Raw genomic sequence first — 22,504 nt, forward strand, 5'->3', positions numbered from 1 at the left:
CTTCCCCCCGTTTCCTTGTTTGCGTTTCTCTTCCCGGCCGCGTGGCGGCCCTACCCCGCAGCCCCTACCCCAACAGCCCCGCCGCCGCCGCCGCCGCCGCCGCCGGGCACGCACTCCCGGGACGCTACGGCCCCCGGGGTTTCTCGAGGCCAAGGTTCCCGCCAGCTCCGGGTACCCTGCGCTCCGACTCCGCCCCCTGCCGGAGCCCGCCCCCTTCCCTGCCCGAGCGCGGGGCGCGTCCTCCCCGCCCGCTCCGGTCGGCCCGGGAGGGGAAGGGGGCGGGCCGCGCAGGGGGTGTGACAGCTCCCGCCCGGATCAGTGCCAGCTGCAGCCTCGCTTCAGCGCCCGGTGCCAGCTGGCTCTTTCGTTTGGGACGGAGGGGAGGCTCGGGGTTCCTTGTCGCTGGGGGCGGGGGCGACGTTGTCCCCCCACCAAGTCCCCAGTTCTCCCCCAACCCGAGAGGAGCCTTTCCACCCAGCCTGGCTGGGGCTGCCTTGGAAGCGGCTCCAGCTACGAATTGGTCTGCTCACTTCGCCTGGGACTTACAGGCCGGGGGCACACAGTGGCTCGTTGTGGGGCGGGCGGGTGCTCCCGCCACCCCCTGCCTTCTGCTAGAGCCTGCACGGCTGTGCGAGCTTGAAGGAGGAACATGAAGGTGGGTATGATGGGGTGGGGGCCGGGGAGGAGGAGCAGGGGAGGAAGCTGACACGGTGGGGGAGTTGGGGTGGGAGACAGAGGCTTGGTCAAGGGTGAGGAAGGAGGAGAAAAGAAGGGTTTGAGCTGAAGCTGCGTTTCTCAGGGATCCAGTGAGTCCACAGCTCCATTCTGGGAGTTGGTGGAGATCCCTGCAGGTCCATGGTCGGTGGGGTGGGGCAGAATTCCAAAGAAGGGCCTGATCTCTGGTATGCCGCCGCCGCCGCCGGCTGGAGACCCCTAAGTGAGCCAGACCGGCAGGCCCCAGTGAAGGTCTTCCTGTCCCTCCCCCGGCTCCTGGCAGGGGCGCAGCACCTCCGCCTGACCAGTCCAGAGGATTCGAAGGAAGTGCTTCTGCCTGGGGCGGCCGGGTCGTGCTTTGGTCCAGCTGCCCCGGACCCAGCCTCATGGCTGTCTGCCGTCCTCTTCCTATCACAGGTGGGCTGGCCAGGTGAGAGCCGCTGGCAGGTGGGCCTGGCTGTGGAGGGCGACTCGATTCTGGGAGCACCGCTGTTGGGAGGCCTCCCGGACGTGGTGCCGGAGGGGACGCTGCTCAACATGGTGCTCAGGAGGATGTACCGGCCTCGAAGCTGCTCCTACCAGCTGCTGCTCGAACACCAGCGGCCCAGCTGCGTCCAGGGGCTGCGCTGGGTGAGTCCCATACCCTTCCCCAGCCAGGGCCAGACCCCCCTGGGCTGGAGGGGGCCCGGCTGGGAGGGCGAGCATACTGCTGGCAGTCCAGCTTGCTCTGCGGGCAGGGGGGGTACACCTGGGGCGGGCAGCCTGGCTGCACTGTGGGTGGCTCACACAACTGCGTTGTGCATGCATGTGGTGCCCAATCCCCCTATTCAGGCATGTGGCGAATGGGAAAAGAACTTGTCACTTCCGCGTGGCTTGAGTTAGGTGCTCATGTGTTCTTCAGGTGGGGGTGGGAGACATGTATGAAATACAGGGGTCAGGTCAAGTGCTGGGGAGGTAAGCTTGGTACTATTCTTTAAACATCACCGTGGCAGCGTTCTCCTTTAGTGAGGACTGAACTGCGTGGAGTCTGTGTCTTGATCTGGGGTGAAGTGGTCATGTGAAGGTTGCTTGGCATCTGGCTTGGAGGGGGTCAGGGGAGAATTATGAGGAGTTTGGAGACTGTGAGATGAACGGAGCTCCCTTTGCCAGTGAAGAACATCTCTGGAGCTGCAAGAATGACGGAAAGAGAAGTGGGGAGGGGGGAGATGGTGGATGGTGGGCAGGATATGGTTGCAGGATCCAAAACATCAGGGAAGCTCTCCCCAACCACCCAGACTTAAGAGAGTTTCTTCACCTGAGCCCTGGTATGCGTCTGTGACATGTGTGCAAGTAGGTATGGGGAGGGCATCGGGGCAAAGGGGTGGAGTTGGATCAGGAGATAGAGTTGGGAGAACCCCTCTCTTAGGAGCATTCTTTTGAGTAGAATGACCACCACCTTCTGCCTCCCTCTTCCTACCCCACCCATTTATATATTTACCAAATATAGCCATTTATATTTGCCAAATGTACCAAAATATGAAGCTGAGTTGAGAAAACCAAGGCCCACCAAGATAACGGGGTCCCCCTTGCAATGGGAAGCGAGAGGAGAATCTAGGTGTCAGTCCCCAGCTGTCCTCCATCCCCTCCTTCCCTGGGTCTTACTGAGAAGGGGCCTCATGGGCCTGGGTCCTGCTCCAGATGGCACTCTGGACGGACCAGGGGATCCATGGTCTTTTTGGGCTTAGCTGTCTGTCCCTCCCATCCCCAAGCCCAGACCCAGCCCCACCCCAGGTCACTGGCAGTAGCTATCGGAGCCAGTGGGCTGGAACCCTCCCTCCCTCCTTCCCCCTCAGGCTATAATTACTTATGCATTTCCTGTCCCTTTCCTAGCTTGTAGAGGCTAGGTGGGGAGTGGGCGGAAGGTCAGGGGCCAGGACAATGAGGTCACTGGAGGATCCCCTGGGACCCAAAGTAAGGGAGAGAGTGGAGGAGGCTGCCAGGCTGTCTCCTGACTCCCTCAGTCCCAGAATTGGAGGGCTGGTATGTGAGGGGAGGTCAGAAAGGTGGGGGTGAGGATCAGTGGAGTGAGAGATGGAGTCAGGGGCACAGAAACAAGGCCCCTCCCCCACCAGGTGTATGTGCCTGAATTGATGATTAGAGGGAACTTAGATTTTTAGGGCTTGAGGCAGGGGCCACATCCTCTCCTGAGGACTGTCTCTGGGGAGTAGGGGTGAGGTGGTTTCAGCCCATTGTGTCTATGTTTAAGAGACTCTGGGTCCCTGTGAAGCTATTAATTCTCACCTCTGGGATGATGCCTTTGGCTGAGGGGGCTCGTGTGAGGGAACAAGTGTCTGGCAGGGAGTGTGCACACACAGGGTGATGGGTGGATGTTGTAAGGAGCCCAGCGTCCCAGGAGGACAGTGCTGGGAGTTACCCAGGCCATGGCCACCTTTAGAAAACTGAGGGGGAAATCCATCAACCTCCTGAGGTCTGAGGAGAGCACTTTCTGTTCCCGTTAGACCAGAACAAGAGAAAATTAAAGCAGGTTACAGCAGGAGACCCTGAGGTTTGATACAGAAAGGACTTAACAACCGTGGCAAAGTTGATGCTAGAATAGGATGGAAGAATGTCTCCTTTGATAAACATTAGGGATACATGAGATCTTATCTGATGTCTGGGAGCCAACACAGAAACCAATCTATCTAGAGGCAGGGACAAGGTCAGGATGACCTCTCGTGGGTCCCCTGAGCTTAGAGAACCCTGAGACGCTACTCTTTGAGTGATTGTTTTAGGAGAGGTGTCTCTGTTCTCTAACTCAGAAAACATGCTTTCATTCAACCTGTCCAAATGATGGAAGCAGCTAGTGTTTGTGCAGTATTTATATCCGAAGTGCTACCATGAGCTTTAATCACATCAAATAATCTCACAGAAGCCCTGAGAGATAGCTACTAACGCCATCATTTCATTTTATAGATGCAAAAGCAGAAACCCAGAGAGGCTAAGTGACAGTCTAGGGTTACACAGCTGCTAAGGGACAAGCTGGGCTTGGGTCTGAGACAGTCTGGCTGCAGAGTTCAAGTCTGTGGTGTATATTCTCTTGCTACAGAAGGTACCACTGACACTCCAGAACCTCACCCTGCTTCATGCATCCTTTCCCAGTCCCATCGCACACAGCCCTGGCCTGAGACCCTACCGTGGCCTAAGAGAACTGGTCTGACGAGTCCCCATGTGGCTGTCTGGCTCTGTGCCTGCCCCTCCAGTGTGACTCTGACACTCAGTGACAGGGAGGGGGGTGGGGCAAGCCGTGATCCTGTGCAGGGAAACTAACTAGGACCTCTTCTTCCACCCTGAGTCCTTCTTGTCCAAACCTGACAGGAGGTGGTGGGTGAGGGCCTCCTCCCCTACCCATACCAGGCGCTGCTTTCTAACTGAGAAGCCCCTAAGCTGACACTCAGGGTCATCAGATCAGGTACAGCATCAAAGTACAGCATGTCTTGCACCGAGTCCAGGTGATAGCTGCCCATCATGAAAGAAGAGTTATATTAAGTTACCATTGAGTAAGTAGTTACTGCAAAGCAGGCATGGCTTTGAATGCTTCATATTATTAATTAACTTATTTGATCCTCAAAATTACCCTATGGGGTAGGTACTATTGCCACCAACCCCACGTTATAGATGAGGAAGCTGAAGCACAGAGAGCTTTATAAGCAGCCCAGGGTCACACAACAAGCTGGTAGTGGGGAACCAAGATTTGAACCCAGGCACCTGACTCCAGAGCCCACACAGCTGACCGCAGCCCCTGAATAGCACCCCCTCCATGATCCCAGGAGGTCCCCATGCATAGGAATACGGCAGGGGTTCAGAGGGACTGTGATGACACAGATACGGAACTTCGTCTAACCCAGGACTGTTCAGACTTCCCTGCCGGCGGAACATCCCTGAGGACAGAATTTACCACTTCTGCATCCATCGTGCACAGTGGGGGAGGCCCAGCACCGTGGAGGTGCCATGGGAGATGACAGGGCTTAGTGGCTAAGATCATGGGCTTTGGAATCAGATGGGCACAGGGTAAATTCTGGTGCCCCTATTTACCAGCTTGAAAAGGGCAGGTTACATAACTTCTGTGCCTCCTTTTCTCTAGCCAGGAAACAGGAGACAAACACCTACTTCTGGATCAGTGTTGGTAACAATTATTCAGTAGGATCGTACATTTCTAAGCAGTTGTGTGACTCTGGGCAAGTTACTTCATCTCTCTGGGATCCTGCTGCTTTTCTTGGAAAAATAAGAGGGATGCCTTCAGGTCTCTTCCTCAGCTCTGATGGGCCCGTGTTCCAGCTCTGAGCCTCCTGCACGTCCCCTGGGGCAGGACAGGAAATGGTTGAAGCGAGGCCTGCGGATCTGAGATCTGAGTCTTGCCCAGCCTGGCCACATGACTGGGCACCTCCCCTCCTGATGTGCCCTCTAGGGTCAGAATAATACCAGGAAGGGAGTGTGTGCTGGAGCCTGGGTCCTGGACACCAAGGGGCTTTGGGGGGACTGGGGCCACCTGGGTACTCTGACATGAACAACAACAAGTCATTAGCACTTGGCCCTGTTTGTTCCAACACAGGAGGCTAGCCGGGTAGCATTCCTGCCCTTCCTCCCTCCTTGGCTCCTCCTTCTCTTTTCCTGTCCTATTGCTGAGTCTCCAGGGCCATGTCTGGCACTAGAATGGGCCCCATGACTAGGGTAAGGATACCTTTGGGACACCTAGTATCTTCCGCCTGGCACTGGGCCAGGCGCCTACGCATGTTGGACCTCAGGCCTCTGCCCAGTGCACAGTGGGAAAATGCTGGGACCAGGGGAGAGGGCTCTGGCCCCAGGCCAGGTCCTCTTCAGGCCCTGAGTGCTGATAGGGAGGCATTGCAGAGAAGGAAGGGGAGGGAGAGGAAACAGGCAGGTGTACTGGGTGGAGTGAGACCAAGAATGTGAGCACTTCTGGAAGGGGCTTGAGTTTATCCCTGGCTGTCTGGCTATGTGTCTGAGTTACCCGGGCACATCACCTCTAGAGTTCTGTTTCCTGATAAGTCAAGGAGGACTGACCTTGCCTGCTCTGCCTACTTCCTGTCTGATCCCAGGCCAGAATACTGGAGTGGGTAGCCTTTCCTTTCTCCAGGGGATCTTCCCAACCCAGGGATTGAACCCAGGTCTTCTGAATTACTGGCAGATTTTTTACCAGCTGAGCCACAAGGGAAGCCCATTCTCTATGAAGTCAGATGAAATCACGAGAAACACATGCTGTATGAACTGTGCAGTGCCTGCCTTTGGGAGGGCTCCTAAAGGGTAGAGCATCCTGCTCAGGGGTGTTCACGAATTCCAGTCCTCAGGTGGTAGGAGAGGAGCGTGAGAGGCTTTTATGGCCGACATCCCAGGGCGAACAGGCCAGCGAGTCCTGCATGGCCCGATGGATGCCAAGGGCAGGGAACCTCGTTCACCAGTGATTCTACATAAACCCCATTTCCAGAGCCATCCATGTTCTGCCGAGACTGACTCACGTTTGTAGGGTTAGGGACTAGCAGCAGCATCTCGGAGAATAAAGGGCCTTCCAGCAGGCCGCCCGCGCTGTGCTTCACAGATGAGTAATGATAACTAACGTGCACACACAACTGCATGTATATGCCAGTCATTGCTTTAAACGTTTGATCTCTATTAACTCACATAATCCTTTCCAAAGCTTGAGTTGTTATTATGAATGTTTTATAGATTTATAGGCAGGGAGAGATTAAATCATGTATTCAGGGTTACATAGGAGCAGGGACTGGAATCCAGGAGTTGGCTCCAGGGTTTGTGTCTTTAACTACGAGGCTGCACCGAGGTCCACAGAAGGCAGGAGGTTTGTCCATAGTCCTGTGACTGGGGACCGACCCTGGCTCGGCATCAGGCCGTGGGTCTCCGGACCTCTTGAGCTGCTTACTTCCTGGCCTTCTTATCTCATGTCCCCATGCTCCCCCAGGTCCACTGTGCCCCTCCCTCCCCTACACGCTGAATTACCTGGATGCCTGGGCACACTGGGCGCTGAGGAAGCAGATCCTGGACCTTATCCCTGGGGATGAGCTGATGGCGTCATGAAGGAAGACACGGGTCTAGTAATAGGGCTGCAGGGTGGCGATGAGGCGGATGCCTGGCATATGGGGGGTTACCCAGTGAGTATTTGTTGAACCGTTAGCTAAATGAATGCTTGGAGTCAAGAACTGGGCGGGGGGCTGGGAGTCATGGTGGAGGGGCCTGAGAGCTGGGTTTCAAGGCCTGGCACTAACACTCAGACTCCCCACTGCCCTCAGACGCCACTCACCAGCAGCGAGGAGTCCCTGGATTTCAGCGTGAGCCTGGAGCAGGTATGAGTCCAGAGGGGTGGGGCTGGGAGGGGGCCCACACACCTGGACTCAGGCCTTAAGCCAGCTAGCTGTGCCTGCCTCCTCCAGGCCTCCACGGAGCGGGTGCTCAGGGCGGGAAAGCAGCTGCATCGGCACCTCCTGGCCAACTGCCCCAACCTCATCCGAGACAGAAAGTACCACCTCCGGCTCCACCGGTGAGTGGCGGCCCTGGCTGCCTCCTCGCCCGCCTCCCCGCCACCCCCAGCAGTTTTCTCTCCTTTTCACTCTGCCCAGGCTCTGGACCCAGCCTTGCTGCTAGCTCTAGAAGGTGCCGTTCGGATGGACTTCCTCCCTCCCCGCTCTCCCTCCTGCCATCTGATCTCCTTTCCCTGCCCTGTTCCCTTCTCGCAGGCAGTGCTGCTCCGGCCGGGAGCTGGTGGATGGGATCCTGGCCCTGGGGCTGGGCGTCCACTCCCGGAGCCAAGCCGTGGGTATCTGCCAGGTGTTCCTGGATGAAGGCGCCCTCTGCCACGGTGAGCCTGAGCCCCGGGTGGGTGGGCACCCAGTGCCAGGCAGTCCTGGGGAGCAGGCCTGTGCCAGGCATCTCCATGGAAGCCTCATACCTACGTGGCCTCAATTTCCTCTCCTCCCCCTCGCCCGGGCCTCTGCCCCACAGTGAAACACGACTGGGCCTTCCAGGACCGAGACACCCAGTTCTACCGTTTCCCGGGGCCGGAGCCAGAGCCCGTGGGCGCCCATGAGCTGGAGGAGGAGCTGGTGGAGGCTCTGGCCCTCTTGTCCCAGCGGGGGCCCGATGCCCTGCTCACGGTGGCACTTCGAAAGCCGTAAGTGGGCAAAACCCCGCTCTCAGACTCCGTAGTTTCCCCTCTGAGGGGGAGTGAGCCCCGACTTCTTGTGGAGGGATAGGACCCTGGCTGGACCTGAGGCCTGAGCTCTGGTCTGCACCTGCCACGGACATGCTGTGTGATCTCGAGCCCTCCTGCCCCCTCTGAACCTGGTCCTTCCTCTGTAACTGAGGCCGTGGGGCCTGTGGCCTCCAGGGACCCTGCCCCCTCTGAGAAGCATCCGTGGCCAAGACAACCGTGGCAGGTCTGGGTTCAAATTCCAGTTCAACTGGCTACTAGCTCTGTGTCCTTGCGTCTCTGCTGGCCAGCTTCCTCTTTTGTCAAAGGATAACGATAGCCCACATCGTGGGGTTGTTGTGAGAGTAGAATGAAGTCATATGTAAAGTGCTTGGCCCAGTGTCTGGCACATGGTGTGCTCCCATCAAAGGCTGGCCCGTTACTGATAAACAGTCACCACTGGGACCCCGGCCAGCCCAGGCTGAGTGGGTGCTGTGGCTCCCCACACCGGGCTTGTTCATCACTTCTTCCTGGTCCCCTGTGCCCGCAGCCCTGGTCAGCGCACAGACGAGGAGCTGGACCTCATCTTTGAGGAGCTGCTGCACATCAAGGCTGTGGCCCACCTCTCCAACTCGGTCAGCCCCTGACCCCGCCCCACCTTGCCCTCCCCCAAACCTCCCTTCCTGTGACCCCTGCTAGGCCAGAAGACACGCCCCTCCCCTTCCACCCGTGGCCTGGATACTTCAGTCTGATGTCTTGTCCCTGGCATGGCATCCTTGTCTGAAGGTCCTTCTGGCTCTCTGTGCCCATTTCTTCCCCTGCTTTGTCTCCTGCTGAATCCCACGTCACCTGACCTCATCACAGCTCTGTCCCCCGAGTATGCGTGGCTTTGGACCTAACCTCCTCACCTGGCCCCTCGTCCCTGGACTCACCTCTCTGACTCTTGTCCCCCTGCCCACAGGTGAAGCGGGAGCTGGCTGCAGTCCTGCTCTTTGAACCGCACAGCAAGGCAGGAACTGTGTGTAAGTCCTGCCTGGACGTGGGCGGAGGCCACAGGGAAGAAGCGATGGGTGCCTGGGGCATGTCTGATTTGTGCTGCTTCTCTCAGTGTTCAGCCAGGGGGACAAGGGCACCTCGTGGTACATTATCTGGAAGGGATCGGTCAATGTGGTGACCCATGGCAAGGTGAGTCTTCCCCCATGCCCAGCCCCTGGGGCAGAGCTGGTCTCTGGTCCTTGTCCTTGTGGGCAGTGCCTTTAATGGACCCAAGGCTGCCGGCCTCTCAGGTCTCCTCCTGCTTTGGTGGCTCTGGGTCTGTCCCGGTGAGGGCTGGGGGGCTGGGCTGTAACTCGGGCCTGGCTGCAGGGCCTGGTGACCACCCTGCACGAGGGAGACGACTTCGGACAGCTGGCTCTGGTGAACGATGCACCCCGGGCAGCCACCATCATCCTGGGAGAAGACAACTGTCATTTTCTTCGCGTGGACAAGCAGGACTTCAACCGTATCATCAAGGTGCTGCTGCTGGGGGTGGCGAGGGCAGGCACATGTGTCTGGAGAAGTGGTGTGGGCCAAGGAGTAGGGACCAGATGGAGACTTCAAGGAGTAGGGAGAGGTCGGAGGTGGAAACCTTGGGGATGATGGCTGGAGGAGGGAGCCCAGCTCTGAGTGTGTGAGGAGGTGCGTGGCTTGCTGAGGAGGCTCAGTGAGCCCTGGGAACCCTGGCTCCCGTGGGAGACCAGGGGTGAGGTTACAGAGGGGTGGGGGTCTGGGGTGCAGGGGGAGGCGGCATAATGGAGAGTGGGGTCCATAGAAGGAGCACTGGGAGGGACAGGGTGGAGGAGGGGCTCAGGCTGGGTGAGAGGCAGCTGTGAGGGACAAATCTAAGGTCGTGGGCATTGACTAGGGCAGGAGAAGGGTTGTGGGTCCTTGTGGGAGCCTTGTGGGGCTTGGAGTTTGGAATGGGGGAGGCAGAGAGAGGCCCTAGGATGGGTAAAGGAGTTGTGGTACGTATTAAGCACTGGGTGTGGCTTGTTCTCCAGGATGTGGAAGCAAAGACCATGAGGCTGGAAGAACACGGCAAAGTGGTGTTAGTGCTGGAGAGAACCTCTCAGGGCACCGGCCCTTCCCGTCCCTCAACCCCAGGCGGGAATCGGTAACACACCCGCCGTGCTCCCCTCTCCATACTGTCTCTCTTGCCCACCTTCTCTCCTTCTGTTTCCCGGGCTTTACTCCCTTCTCTGTGTCATCCACCTGCCCGCAGTGGGTGGAGAGGCTTCCAGGGATTAAGATGCATCCCCTGAGTCCCCTCTCCACCACATGGGATGGGGAAAGGGCTGGCAAATAGGGATGAGTGATATGATTGATTCTTGACATCTGCCCCAGCTGCGGGAGGGGGAGTCTGGGCTCAAGTGCTCTGGACCGGCTGTTTCTGCCAGGTATACGGTGATGTCTGGCACCCCAGAGAAGATCCTAGAACTTCTGTTGGAGGCCATGCGGCCTGACTCCAGTGCTCATGACCCAACAGGTAGGGGCAGGAGACACCCTGCCTGCTTTCTGACTCAGAGGGTGGTCAGCACCGCCTGGGAGAGGGCCAGGCACCCTGCATCTGACCTCATCGGGTGCTCGATTGGTCTCTTTGGTCAGCTGGCCAGAAGTTTCCATTCCCGTGTTCTTGGCTTGTGTAGGAAGTGCTGTGACAGGGACAGGGTGTCGCTGCTCCCTGGCCTGTGGCGGGGTTGGTAAAAGGGGTGCCCCGGTTGTGCATATACTTGTGCTCAGGAGACTCGACTGCTGAGTCCCTCACCTGTCCCTTGCCTTACAGAGACATTCCTCAGTGACTTCCTCCTGACCCACAGTGTCTTCATGCCCACTGCCCAGCTCTGTGCTGCCCTCCTGCACCAATATCCTTCCAGCCCTGGGGATGAGGATGGTGTGTGGAGCGGGGAGGAGGGATCCCCCAAAGCATGGCTGTACTGAACCCTCCAGGCCCAGCCCATTCATGGGCTTCGGGTGTCCTGTCCTTCCTGTGCCTGTTCCTGAGGGTGGTGGGTGGGCCTGTTGGACCCTGTGGTTCCCTTGACTGGGACCCACCTTCCACGCGGAGCCCGCGGGGGGCAGCGAGCAGGAGCGCAGCTCCTACGTCTGCAACAAGAGGCAGCAGGTCCTGCGGCTGGTCAGTCAGTGGGTGACCCTGTACGGCCCTACGCTCCGCACCGACCCTGTGGCCACCAGCTTCCTCAAGGTACCTGGGAGCCAGGAGGGGCTGGGCCGGGTTGCCCGGGGTGGACAAGGGGGTCTCAGTGAACCTTGGCTTCCCCCAGAAACTCTCGGACCTGGTGAGCAGGGACGCCCGGCTTAGCAACCTGCTGCGGGAGCAGTGGCCAGAGAGGCGGCGACACCACAGGTGATGCTTTGGCTCAAGGGAGCTTGTCACGGGCGGGCGGGACAGGCTGTGTGGCAGGAGCTGGGAGCACCGCCTTGGGGGGCAAACACGCAGCTTCAATCCAGCCTGCAGCCCTGCAGCCTTGCCGCCCTGAGCCCGTTACTCCACCCCCACCCTACCCCCCACCCCCAGGGCTCCTGCTCCTGTCTGTAAAACCCTGTGCTGTGCTCACTTGTCTAGTCCTGCTCATCTCAGCGAGTGTTCTCACCAGGGCCTTGCTGCACACCCTCCCATCACGCGTCCGTCCATGCTCAGGCAGCCCACAGTCATTCATGTGTCATCCTCCCACTGCCCTGCCCACCTGCTCTGCTTACTGGCTCCTGTTTATTGCTGAGCACCCTTGGTGCCAGCTCCCGCCTGCTCTACCCAATTTTCCAGCCCTTACCTTGCGCTCCCAGACCTTCCTGCCCTCCCAGGCCTCCCGTGGGGGCAGCTGGGGCTCGGGGAGAGCTCACATGTGGCCTCCCTGACCTGACACCACACTGGGTCCCTTTCTCCCTTGAACTCCTGCCCTCTCCTGATAGCCTGGGAAAATCGTAGGATCCAGGGGCTGGATTTCAAGTCGTGCCTGTTCTGGGTCATCCTCTCCAAGTCTGCCAACCTCTGAGCCTCTGGTGACGGTGGAGGGAAACCAGAGCCTAGTATCCTTCTGCACTTGAGCCTGCATCGTCCTGCCTGCTGGGGGACCCTGCCCCCAGTCTCATCTCCCTCTCACTTGCTCTACAGGTTGGAGAACGGCTGTGGGAACGCGTCTCCTCAGATGAAGGTGTCCGACCAGAGTGGGCTCCTCATGCCTCTGCCGGGTCCCTGCTTTCCCCCTCCTCCAAGGACCTCCAGGCCCCTCTGCATGGGAAGGTCCCCCCCAAACACAGGCACATCCTTGGTCTGGGATAGGTGATCATGGAGCTCGGGCTGCGTGTGACACTGGGGCTGGGCCTTGCAGGAGACAGAGGTCTAAGGTCACTGCTCCCCACCCCCACAAGGGGTTTTATTCCATCTGGTCATGCTCACATGCGAGCTAAGTTGCTTCAGCTGTGTCCAACTTTTTGCGACTCTATGGACTGTAGCCCGTCTGTCAAGCTACGCTGTCCATGGGATTCTCCAGGCAAGAATACTGGGGAGTGGGTTGCTATGCCCTCTTCCAGGGGATCTTCCTGGAGATCTTCTCTGACCCAGGGATCGAACCCACATCTCTTATGTCTCCTGCCTTGGCAGGCGGGTTCTTTACCACTAGCACCACCTGGGAAGCCCCCTCATGCTCACAGCTCCAGCCGGTTAGCAGTTCCCGCCTGGCAGGTGAGGGGTGGTGCCTGGAGGCATCTCGGAAACCCCGGGGGTCCTGGGGGCCAGTGCCATCCCCAGCAGTGGGCTGGGAGAGGAAAGTGGGAGGAGTCCTGAGTGGAGTGAAATTTGAAGAATGGGGTGGGGAGGACTGGGAAGGGAGGTTGGGGCCGCCTGTGGAGACTCACAGTGAGAATCACACCCAAATGCCACATCTGGGCCTGCAGGGCCCAGCTGGCTCTCCCACCTCATCCTGCCCGCTTCTTCCTCTTGACTCCTTTTCTGCTGAAGGTGAAGCTCCCTCCCTCCTCCGTCTCCTGCCCCCACCTGCTGGCCCCTCCTATCTCCCTGTGAGAGCCCCTCCCCGACTGGCTCCTCTCCATGGGGCCCTCAGTGGTTTTCCTCAAAGCCTTGTCCTAGTGGAATTGTTTTCTTTGTTTAGCTGTTCCCTTGCTAATTGTCTGCTGGTGACCCTCATGGCCCACTAGAATGCTGGCTCCATCCCTGAGGGGCCTTGACCTCTTGCTGCTGATGCTCAGTGAAGAGCAGGCGGCATGCCTTAGGTGCCAAGGATGCTGTAGGTGGTTGGGAGAGCCACCCTGGCCTCGAGGGGCTCACAGGGAAGTGAGGGACGGAGCTACAGAGCAACCTCATGCTGAATAAGGACAAAGATGGGGTCTCTGGAGGCAGGAAGGAAAGGGCTGAAAAGGAAAGTGTCAGGGTCAGGGAGAAGTGACTGCTGGAACCGAGAGATGCAGGGAGAGAGGACGGAGGGAGAAGAGGCTGCAGGCAGGTGTGGGGAAGGAAGCCTGCCTCCTGATGGAGCCTGGGGGGCCAGAGCAGGTGGGGCCCTATGGGCCCTGGAAAGGGGCCTGGCCTTTGTCCTTTAAGCATTGCAAGCCATTGGAGGTGTCTGAGCCCAGGATTGACAAGATGGGATTTGTATATTGAATAGGTCAGCTGGGGAGCCTGAGCTTTATTCAGCAGACAGTGGTGGCCTGGACACTATGATAGGAAGGTTAATCTGGCTCTGGTCAGGCAGATGGGAGTGGGAGGGAGGGAAGCACCCGAGAGGAAAGGCTGGCGGAGAATAGTTGCACTGTTGTAGTAGATAAGGCGTGAGGCGATACGGGCTGGTGGATCTGGGGATGGCTTGGGCTGCGGAAGGGGGAACACAGAGACCCTGGAACTAGATGATACTCTGTGGGGAAGTAGAGGAGGGGAGCAGGGGGGAGCAGAAGCCTTGAACCCAGGGGAATGGCCAGAAGAGTAGCCTGGGAAGCGGGATGAGGGGATCTGAGGAGTGTGTCGAGTTTGGGGTAATGCAGCACAGATATGGAAGACCCTGGAGGCATTTGAGACCAAGGTCTGCAAGAGAATTCAGTGCCCAGTGGTACGGTTTTAAGAGTCTTCCATATGCTGGGGGTGGAGAGAAAGGGGACATTGGTACATGATGCTGGGAGGAGCCCTGAGGGGAGTGCAGAGCTTTGGAAATCCAGGGAAGAACCATGGACCAAGGTCTAAACCTCATCTGCCTCCTTAAGAGTTGGGAGGAGGAAAATAGTACAAAATCTGGAAAGAATAGTCGGTAGGCAGAGGAACTGTGTGAGGGCGGCCTTTAGGCAGTGGGGGCCCCCAAGAGCCCACTGTGGTGGGGCCTTGGAGTAAGGGTTATGGGGCAGCTAACAGTTGAGTGTTGGTGGACAAGAGCATGGGGGAGGGGGAGCGGGGGGGGCAGGTTTAGGATTTTAGGGCCACTTAGCAGCTGTGCTGCTTTGGGTATGTTACTTAAGCTCTCTGAGCCCTCACTGATGTTATCTGTAAAATGGGGATAATAATATTTTGTCAAAGGGCTTTTGTGCATATTTAGATACTTAAAATAAGCATATAGAAAATAGCAAATGGTAGCTGAAGGAGGAAAAGACCAGGATCAACAGCTGCCTTGTGTTCATATTAGAGAGGCTCTGGACCCATTTGGCAGAGGGGGTAACACACATATACAGGGGCACAGACTCATTCTGAGCTCTGCTCTGTCTTCCCCGGCAGCCTTGGTCCCCAGGTCCCCAGCGCCTTACCTGTCCCGGGTTTGCGGGACACGCAGATCCCTTAGGTGGTGTGTGTGCTGTGCGGGACCCACGCTCTGGGTGACAGGCCCCTCCCCGTCCCTGCATGCTCTCCTGTGTCCTCTAGTCCTTACTTCCTCTCCTTCTCAGGCCCGGAATGTTCCTGTTTGGCTCCCCAGCCAGGATGAGCCTCTCCCCAGCAGCAACTGTGCCATCAGAGTTGGGGACAAAGGTTGGTGGTCTGAGTCAGCCAGGGCAGAGCTCGAGCCCTGCTCTCGTCACCTTGACTTCGGGGTGCCTGGCCCAGATGGCATATTGTGCTCCTTGGGGCCTCTGTTTCAGGCTCCCCCCTTGCTCACCTCAGGGTCTCCCACCTGCCTGCCCAGGCTTCTCCTTAGTGCTGTTGCCCCCCCATCCTTGAGACCCTCCCTCCCTCCCTTGCTGCAGTCACTGCCTTCTCCCCGCTGGGGCAGGGAGACCAGGCAGCTCCCTCCCACAGTTCAGTCCAATCTTCCTCTCCAGTCCCCTACGACATCTGCCGGCCAGACCACTCCGTGCTAACCCTGCAGCTGCCTGTGACGGCCTCAGTGAGAGAGGTGATGGCAGCGTTGGCCCAGGAGGACGGCTGGACTAAGGGGAAGGTGCTGGTGAAGGTCAACTCAGCAGGTGGTGAGTTGTGTCTCTGGGTAGGGTGGCCCCAAGGGAGGGGGGCCCTCTCAGAGCTGTGCCCAGCCCCCTGAATTAAGATCATCACCATCTCTGTCAATGTTAATGGTAGTTAGCATTTATGGGAGGCTTATTACATCTTACTTATACATATTACGTACAAGTCTGGTACGACTCTTTGCCCATGGACTGTAGCCCACCAGGCTCCTCTGTCCGTGGGCTTTCCCAGGCAAGAATACTGGAATGTGTTGCTATTTCCTGCTCCAGGTGATGGGCACAGACCCAGGGACTGGACCTGTGTCTCCTGCTTGGCAGGTGGATTCTTTACCACTGAGCCACCAGGGATGCCTGACATTATTACCATGCTTACATATTTATTTAATCCTAATAGCAATCTTATGAGATAGGTACTTTTATCCTGTTTTCAGACAAGGAAACTGAAGCTCAAATGGATTCAGTGATTTTTCCCAGGCTCACCCCTTGAGTGCATAGGCAGACTTTGAATTTAGGTAGTTGCTCATTTAGTCCATCAACATCTTTGAGGGTCATCTATGGGCCAGCAGCATGTTAGGAGGCAGAGGTACCATGGCAGGTAAGATGAGCAGCTTGATGGTTAAGAGTCTAGACTGGACTCCCAGACCCACTGCTTACTGAGTATATGATCCTGCCCAAGTTGTTTGACCTCTGTGAGCTTCCATTTCCTTGTCTGTTAAATGACCACTGTAACTACCTATCACCTAGGACTGCTGTGGCTATTAAATGAGCTACTGTGTTTGAAGCTCTTAGCATGGGACCTGGCATAAAGTTGGTGCTCAGAGTATGGCAGCATGAGGATTATTAAGACCTGCCTTTAGAGAACTTGGGAAATTAAAAACCACTGTTATCCATGAAACACACAGCATGGGTATGACAGCGGGAGCCCAGGGTAAGCAGCTGGCCATCCAGAGAATAATGGCAAGGAGTGGCAGGGAGACCAGCAAAGCCTCCTTCTTCAGGAGGGAGAGATGATGAGGGCACCGGTGCCTGTGTGCTCCTCTGGGAAGCACTGCCCTCTGGTGGCCACATGGCAAGTTGCAGTTGTCCAAACCCAGTGTTAATTGAGACTCTACATGCCATGCTTGCTCTGTTTAGAGCACTGATTGTTTTGATGGACACCTATGTCAGTAAAACCTCGGTGGCTCAGAGGTTAAAGCGTCTGCCCACAATGCGGGAGTCCTGGGTTCAACCCCTGGGTCGGGAAGATCCCCTGGAGAAGGAAATGGCAACCCACTCCAGTATTCTTGCCTGGAGAATCCCATGGACGGAGAAGCCTGGTGGGCCACAGTCCACAGGGTCACAAAGAGTTGGACACGACTGAGCGACTTAACTTTCACTATGTCAGTAATCAGTATTTTATTACAAACTCCGTTATCTGTGTATATTTCCTTGCAAGTCACATACATACGTTCCTACACTATTGCTATGTGGTCATAGAGCAACACGCAAAGCAAATGCAAAACAGGTAAGAAAAATCAATATAAGTGCTAATATTTTTTTCCTGGACGCATGGAATGGTCTTGTGTACCTTACTTTGGAGGCTACTGGTCTAGGGACTGAGGACTCAAACATGACTGAAAACACAGTCCCAGTCCACAAGAGCTGATGAAAATCCACACGAAGATTTCTGTAAGGCATTTCCTGATTTTCAAAGGGCTTGTATATGTATCATATCCTTATAGCCACTATTTATATCAGTGACTTCATTTGACTGATGAGTAGTCACGGGAAATCTTGGTGTCTGCTTTTGAGAAAGGAGGAAGCTGGGACTCAGGGAGGCTCCAGCGTTGCCCAGCGTCAGCCTGTCTCACCAAGACTCCTCTTTCATTGTCCTCTGGCCGTGCTACCGCTGTGCGTGTGTGGGCATGCACACCCGTGCATTTAGAACACCTGCCTAGGACTCCAGTGCCGCTACTGGGAGACCTCTTCCAGCCTCCACCCCGCCTCCGGTTGCTCCCTGGCCTCCTTCTCTGTCCCCACCCAGCACAGCCTCTGCTCTCTTTGCAGATGCCATTGGCCTGCAGCCAGATGCCCGTGGTGTGGCCACATCCCTGGGGCTTAACGAGCGGCTCTTTGTTGTCAATCCACAGGAAGTGCACAAGCTGGTAGGGCCAGGCAGGGCGCCAGGGCCCCGAGAAGGGCTGTTTTGGGAGTGGTACGGGTGGGTGCTAGGAGGGGGCCACATGGAAGGGAGAGCAGGGCCTGGCTCTGGCTGCTCCTAAGGAGGAAGAGAGAGGATTGGGCCTCAGCCGATGGAGGAAGTCACAAGGGGAGAACTGTTGGGAGCTCTCAAGTGGGAGAGGGGCCCCAGCACTGGGGAGCTGTCAGGGCATGCCTCCTTGGGGAGCCCCTCCTCCCCTGCAGCACCTCTGCCCTCCTGACGTTCCTCCGGCCCTGGGCACAGGCTTTTGGCCCCAGACTCTCTCCTCCCACCATGCCCCCTGGACCCCCCAGGCAGCCCTCTGAGCACTCTTCCACCTGCAGACCCCACACCCCGAGCAGCTGGGGCCCACGGTGGGCTCTGCCGAGGGGCTGGACCTGGTGAGCACCAAGGACCTGGCGGGCCAGCTCACGGATCATGACTGGAGCCTCTTCAACAGCATCCACCAGGTGCTGAGGCGGAGCGGAGGGGAGGAGTGGGCGGTGGGGACGCCCCGCCCTGTGTGCTGACCTCGCAGTGCTTCCCCCTGCCCAGGTGGAGCTGATCCACTATGTGCTGGGCCCCCAGCACCTGCGGGACGTCACCACCGCCAACCTGGAGCGCTTCATGCGCCGCTTCAACGAGCTGCAGTACTGGGTGGCCACAGAGCTGTGTCTCTGCTCCGTGCCCGGCCTACGGGCCCAGCTGCTCAGGAAGTTCATCAAACTGGCAGCCCAGTGAGTGCCGGTGGGCTGGGTGGCAGAATCTCACAGCGCCTTTATTTAAACCCCCTGATCTGTGGTCGGAGTGTGGCCAAGCCTCCCACCCTCGTGCCTGCCTAGGGCCCCTGGAGCCCCCGCCTTCCCACAGCATGCAGCTCCAGTCCCTGCAAGGGCAGCATTGGCCTGCCGGGTCTTGTGCTGTGGCTTGGGGGTGGTGTGGGTGTGGGGCTCTGTGTGTGGCTGCTTCCCCTGAGGGTCTCTGGGTCTTCTGTTCACAGCCTCAAGGAGCAAAAGAATCTTAATTCCTTCTTTGCCGTCATGTTTGGTCTCAGCAACTCAGCCATCAGCCGCCTGGCCCATACCTGGGAGGTGAGTGCCATCTCCTGGGTGGGTCAGGACCTCCCCACCTCAGTCCTGAGTCAGGCCCCTGCCTGTCCCGGGCGTCCTGGCTGGGAATGGCGCCTGCACCCCAGAGCAGTGACAGCCTCGCCTTGCCTCTCCTTCACAGCGGCTGCCTCACAAAGTCCGGAAGCTCTACTCCGCCCTCGAGAGGCTCCTGGTGAGTGCTCCCCGCCCCCGCCACCCTGGCCCAACCCCCGGCTTCTTCCCCACAGCACCCCTGCCTGTCCTTGGTCACTTTCCGGGCTTCCAACCCTGGGTCAGGGCCTGGTTCCCTTTGGCCTGTGAGTCTGGGGGGCTGGCTGAGAAATGCAGTGTTAGCACTATGGGGGTCTGTGTAGTGTATTATATGCCTCAGCAGGTGTATAGGGGCCCGTGTGGCATTTGCTGCGGCATTTGCTGGCCCTGGGGTCTGAGGTGCCAGGGGACCACCAGGGGGGCGCTGACCTGCCTCAGGACCTGGGAAGCAGGTCTTGACCCAACTCCCATGGGGTTCTGGGGTCTGTCAGAGGCCCCTCAGGAGACTCAAGGAGCCTAGGCCAAAAAATGAGGCAAGAGTTGAGGAGCTGAGCCCTCCACTCCCGGGAATTGTAGCGAGGGTAGCGAAAGGTGTATAGCTTTCAGGAGAGAGCTCGTGCAGGCTGCTTTCATTAGCAAGGCTCCAAGAGCTCCTGAGGAAAAAATTCTCCTCCTGGGGCTGAAGAAGTTCAAAGGGGTGTACCCACTAGAGAGGGAGGGAGAGAGGGAGAAACAGGGGCAGAAAAGTTTTCCAGGAATCCTCAGAGCCCTTGTGACAATGTCCATGAGTATCTGGGGGCTAATTGGAGGCCAGGAAACCACGTCATGCAGCCTGGCATCACAGCTCCAGGCCCCTCTGCCTGCCGCACAGCCTGCCTTGGGGAGATCTGGGGCCGAGGGGAGGCTGAGCTCCAAGGAGTGCGTGCACGGCCTCTCCTTGGTGGGTGGGCATTTGGTTATGCTGTGGCATGTAGTAGGTCATGGTGGGCGGGACCCTCCCTCTCTCACTGTGGCTTCTTCCCTCTCAGGACCCCTCGTGGAACCACCGAGTGTACCGTCTGGCCCTCACCAAGCTCTCCCCTCCCCTCATCCCCTTCATGCCCCTTCTTCTCAAAGGTAAGGGCACCAGCCCCTGCCACCCTGCTGCCATCCCATCCGTCCCTGCCCGAGAGTGTCCACCTGACCCTCTGGGTGATCCCAATGTGCCAATGCCCTGGGGCCACAAAGGTGAACTAGGAGCTCACCAGATAGAAGCGGAGTTAACACATGCAGACATTAGATAGCTGATGACACGAGGCCTAAGAGATACAAAGAAACTGCTCCAGGAGGTTAGCAGGGAGGAAGAGGGCCACGTGGCGTCCCTGTTATTGGTCCCTCACCTTTCCTTGGCTGCTGGGAGGGGAAGGAGTTTGGGGACCTATGAGCAAAGCCCATCTCTTTGCAGACATGACCTTCATCCACGAGGGAAATCACACATTGGTGGAGAATCTCATCAACTTTGAGAAGATGGTGAGTCCAAGGAGAGCGGGTGTCTGAGGCTGGAACAGGTTGGAGGCTGTGACAGTGGCTTTGGAAGGGGCGGGGGATGGGAGACGGTCCAAAGTTTTCTCAACAATATAAATATGAAGACCTCCTTTAAAATAGCCCCTGCCTTACTCCATTGCATGCTCTCAGAGGATCTGGTCTCCACCAGGCAGTGGTGGGGTGATGGCCTCAACTATCTAGCCCTTCAACCAGAGTCCCCTCCCCACCAGGCCTCCTCCTCTCTAAGCCCTCCCTTACTTCTGTCTTCCCAGTGCCTGGTTCCCGCTGGGTCTCTGGGTGAGCTGGGGTGCAGCAGGCACAGCCCCGTCTCCTACAGCCGCTGGTGCTTAGGAGCACTTCAGCTGTCACCTAGGCCAGGCCAGGGCCCCGTCCCTCATATCAGGTCTCATGTCCTTGCTTGGCCCCCAGAGAATGATGGCCAGAGCTGCACGGATGTTACACCACTGCCGAAGCCACAGTAATGGTGAGAGGGCAGATCCCCGGTGGGCGCCCCTGAGTGACGCCCCCTTCCAGGCACCAACTTGGTCTCCTCTCACTGACTCCCTCCTCACCTCCCAGTGCCTCTGTCACCGCTCAGAAGCCGAGTCTCCCACCTGCACGAGGACAGCCAGGCGGTCAGGGTTTCCACGTGTAAGTGAGGGCAGGGGTGGGTGCTGACAAGCTGGCCATGGTGGCTGGCTGGCACTTACAGGCACATCCATACATGAAAGGGCTTCCCCGGTGGCTCAGATGGAAGAGAATCTGCCTGCAAAGAGGGAGACCTGGGTTCAATCCCTGGGTTGGGAAGATCCAGTATTCTTGCCTGGAGCATCGCATGGGCAGAGGAGCCAGGCGGGCTACAGTCCATGGGGTTGCAAAGCACGATGGTGATAATGGTTCCTAACAGCTGTATGAAGTAGGTCGAGTGTTATCCCCACTTAAAGGTATACAGTGGGCTGGGGCCTTGAAAAAACAGGTGGAAGGCGCAGTGAGGTAGAGCTGGTTAGATAAGCAATTAGACAGAACTGGGACCCACACACTCATACTCCAGACCTGTGTTCTTTTAATTGGCCTTCAGTTTGTGTGAAATGGGATTAGTTGTAATCCACAGTTCATACCACATCATCACCATTATCTTACTTTATGTATGTATCTATTCTGAAAATAAGATGAGCCTTTCTAGACCCAAGCCTGAGCACACTGACAGTAACTTCCATCTCCCCAGTGGTGGTCCCCTTTCCTGTCCCCTTGCCCCTCCCCACCCAGGGAAACCACTATGCTGAATTTTGAGTTACCCATTTCCTTGTTTTTTAAAAATAGCTTTATCGTGTGTACATAAAATAAAATATACATATACATATAACTTTAAAATATCTCATATATATATTACGACAACAAAATATTCGTTAGTTTTCACTGTTTTTGAACTTAGTAAAAGGGGTATGAAGCTGCATATAATTTGGGGCCCATTTCACTGTGCTAGTCTGTCCCAGATGGGGGGTGGGGTGTCTTCCCGATTGGCTGTGGGAAGTGGCAGGCTGGGTGGCAGAAGGTAGGAGGGTCGATTTGCCTCTTGGAAGGGGGAAAGGTAGGCTCTACAAAGTGCTGACCGCCCTCCCTGCCCCCCCAGGCTCGGAGCAGTCCCTGAGCACCCGGAGTCCCGCCAGCACCTGGGCTTACGTCCAGCAGCTGAAGGTCATCGACAACCAGCGGGAACTGTCCCGCCTCTCCCGGGAGCTGGAGCCATGAGGAGGGCCTGGGCTGGAGCAGACACTGGCCGCTAGGAGAGCCCGGGGCGCGCCGGGCCAGGAGGCCCAGGGGCTGGCCGAGCCAGGCAGGGCTCTCCAAGGACTGGACCTGAGGCCCGGGAGCGGGCAGCGTGGAGGCACCCGTCCCCCGTGATGACTGGCGGCCACGGAGGACCTGCGAATGGAAGGAGCCGGGCCCAAGGCCAAGGAGTGGGGGGCAGAGAGGCCCTGGAGTGAGCGGGGGAGCAGCGCGTTTTCTCTCTTTATGTCCAACAGAGAGCTCTCCACAACAGGATTTTCCCAGATTCTGCGCCTCATGGCTCTGTTGTCCAGCCGTCTCTGGCCCCTGGGGTGTGTTTCCCTGGTGGGCTGAGCGTCTGCACGCATGTGGCAGGAGCAGGCCCTGCCTGGGGAGGCAGCGGGTGGAGGCGGGGAGCAGCAGCGCTTTTCTTTCCACAGCCGGTGCGATAAACAGCTGGGTGTGGTCAGGGCTGTTTGTCCAGGAGCCGTGGTCCCTGAGGAGCCTTATTGTTACCCTAAGTGGACGGAGGCTGTG

The 22,504-nt window shown here is 57.6% G+C and overlaps 1 protein-coding gene across 3 annotated transcripts; it reads left to right on the top strand.

Moving 5' to 3' along the window:
• Nucleotides 1–320: 320 nt before the first annotated feature.
• LOC120861325 (rap guanine nucleotide exchange factor 3) lies at nucleotides 321–22,251 on the top strand. 3 transcript variants are annotated; one of them, XM_040236963.1, is made up of 28 exons: nucleotides 322–655; nucleotides 1,132–1,344; nucleotides 7,014–7,067; nucleotides 7,155–7,261; nucleotides 7,458–7,579; nucleotides 7,723–7,891; nucleotides 8,460–8,544; nucleotides 8,871–8,931; nucleotides 9,018–9,094; nucleotides 9,275–9,421; nucleotides 9,949–10,061; nucleotides 10,345–10,433; nucleotides 10,731–10,809; nucleotides 11,000–11,150; nucleotides 11,230–11,312; nucleotides 12,078–12,117; nucleotides 14,846–14,927; nucleotides 15,218–15,364; nucleotides 17,405–17,502; nucleotides 17,882–18,007; nucleotides 18,093–18,274; nucleotides 18,538–18,628; nucleotides 18,768–18,818; nucleotides 19,705–19,792; nucleotides 20,121–20,185; nucleotides 20,630–20,684; nucleotides 20,780–20,851; nucleotides 21,831–22,251. In XM_040236963.1, exons 1-28 carry the CDS (start codon nucleotides 650–652, stop codon nucleotides 21,947–21,949), a joined length of 2,772 nt encoding a protein of 923 aa, XP_040092897.1. In that variant the 5' UTR covers nucleotides 322–649; the 3' UTR covers nucleotides 21,950–22,251. The 3 variants fall into 3 exon arrangements, with proteins under 3 accessions (XP_040092898.1, XP_040092897.1, XP_040092899.1); XM_040236965.1 differs by lacking the exon at nucleotides 322–655 and adding an exon at nucleotides 741–806; XM_040236964.1 differs by lacking the exon at nucleotides 18,768–18,818 and having other exon boundaries at nucleotides 321–655.
• Nucleotides 22,252–22,504: the final 253 nt, after the last annotated feature.

This window comes from Oryx dammah, unplaced genomic scaffold (genome assembly GCF_014754425.2).
Source record: "Oryx dammah isolate SB20612 unplaced genomic scaffold, SCBI_Odam_1.1 HiC_scaffold_11232, whole genome shotgun sequence".
Lineage (NCBI taxonomy): Eukaryota > Metazoa > Chordata > Mammalia > Artiodactyla > Bovidae > Oryx > Oryx dammah.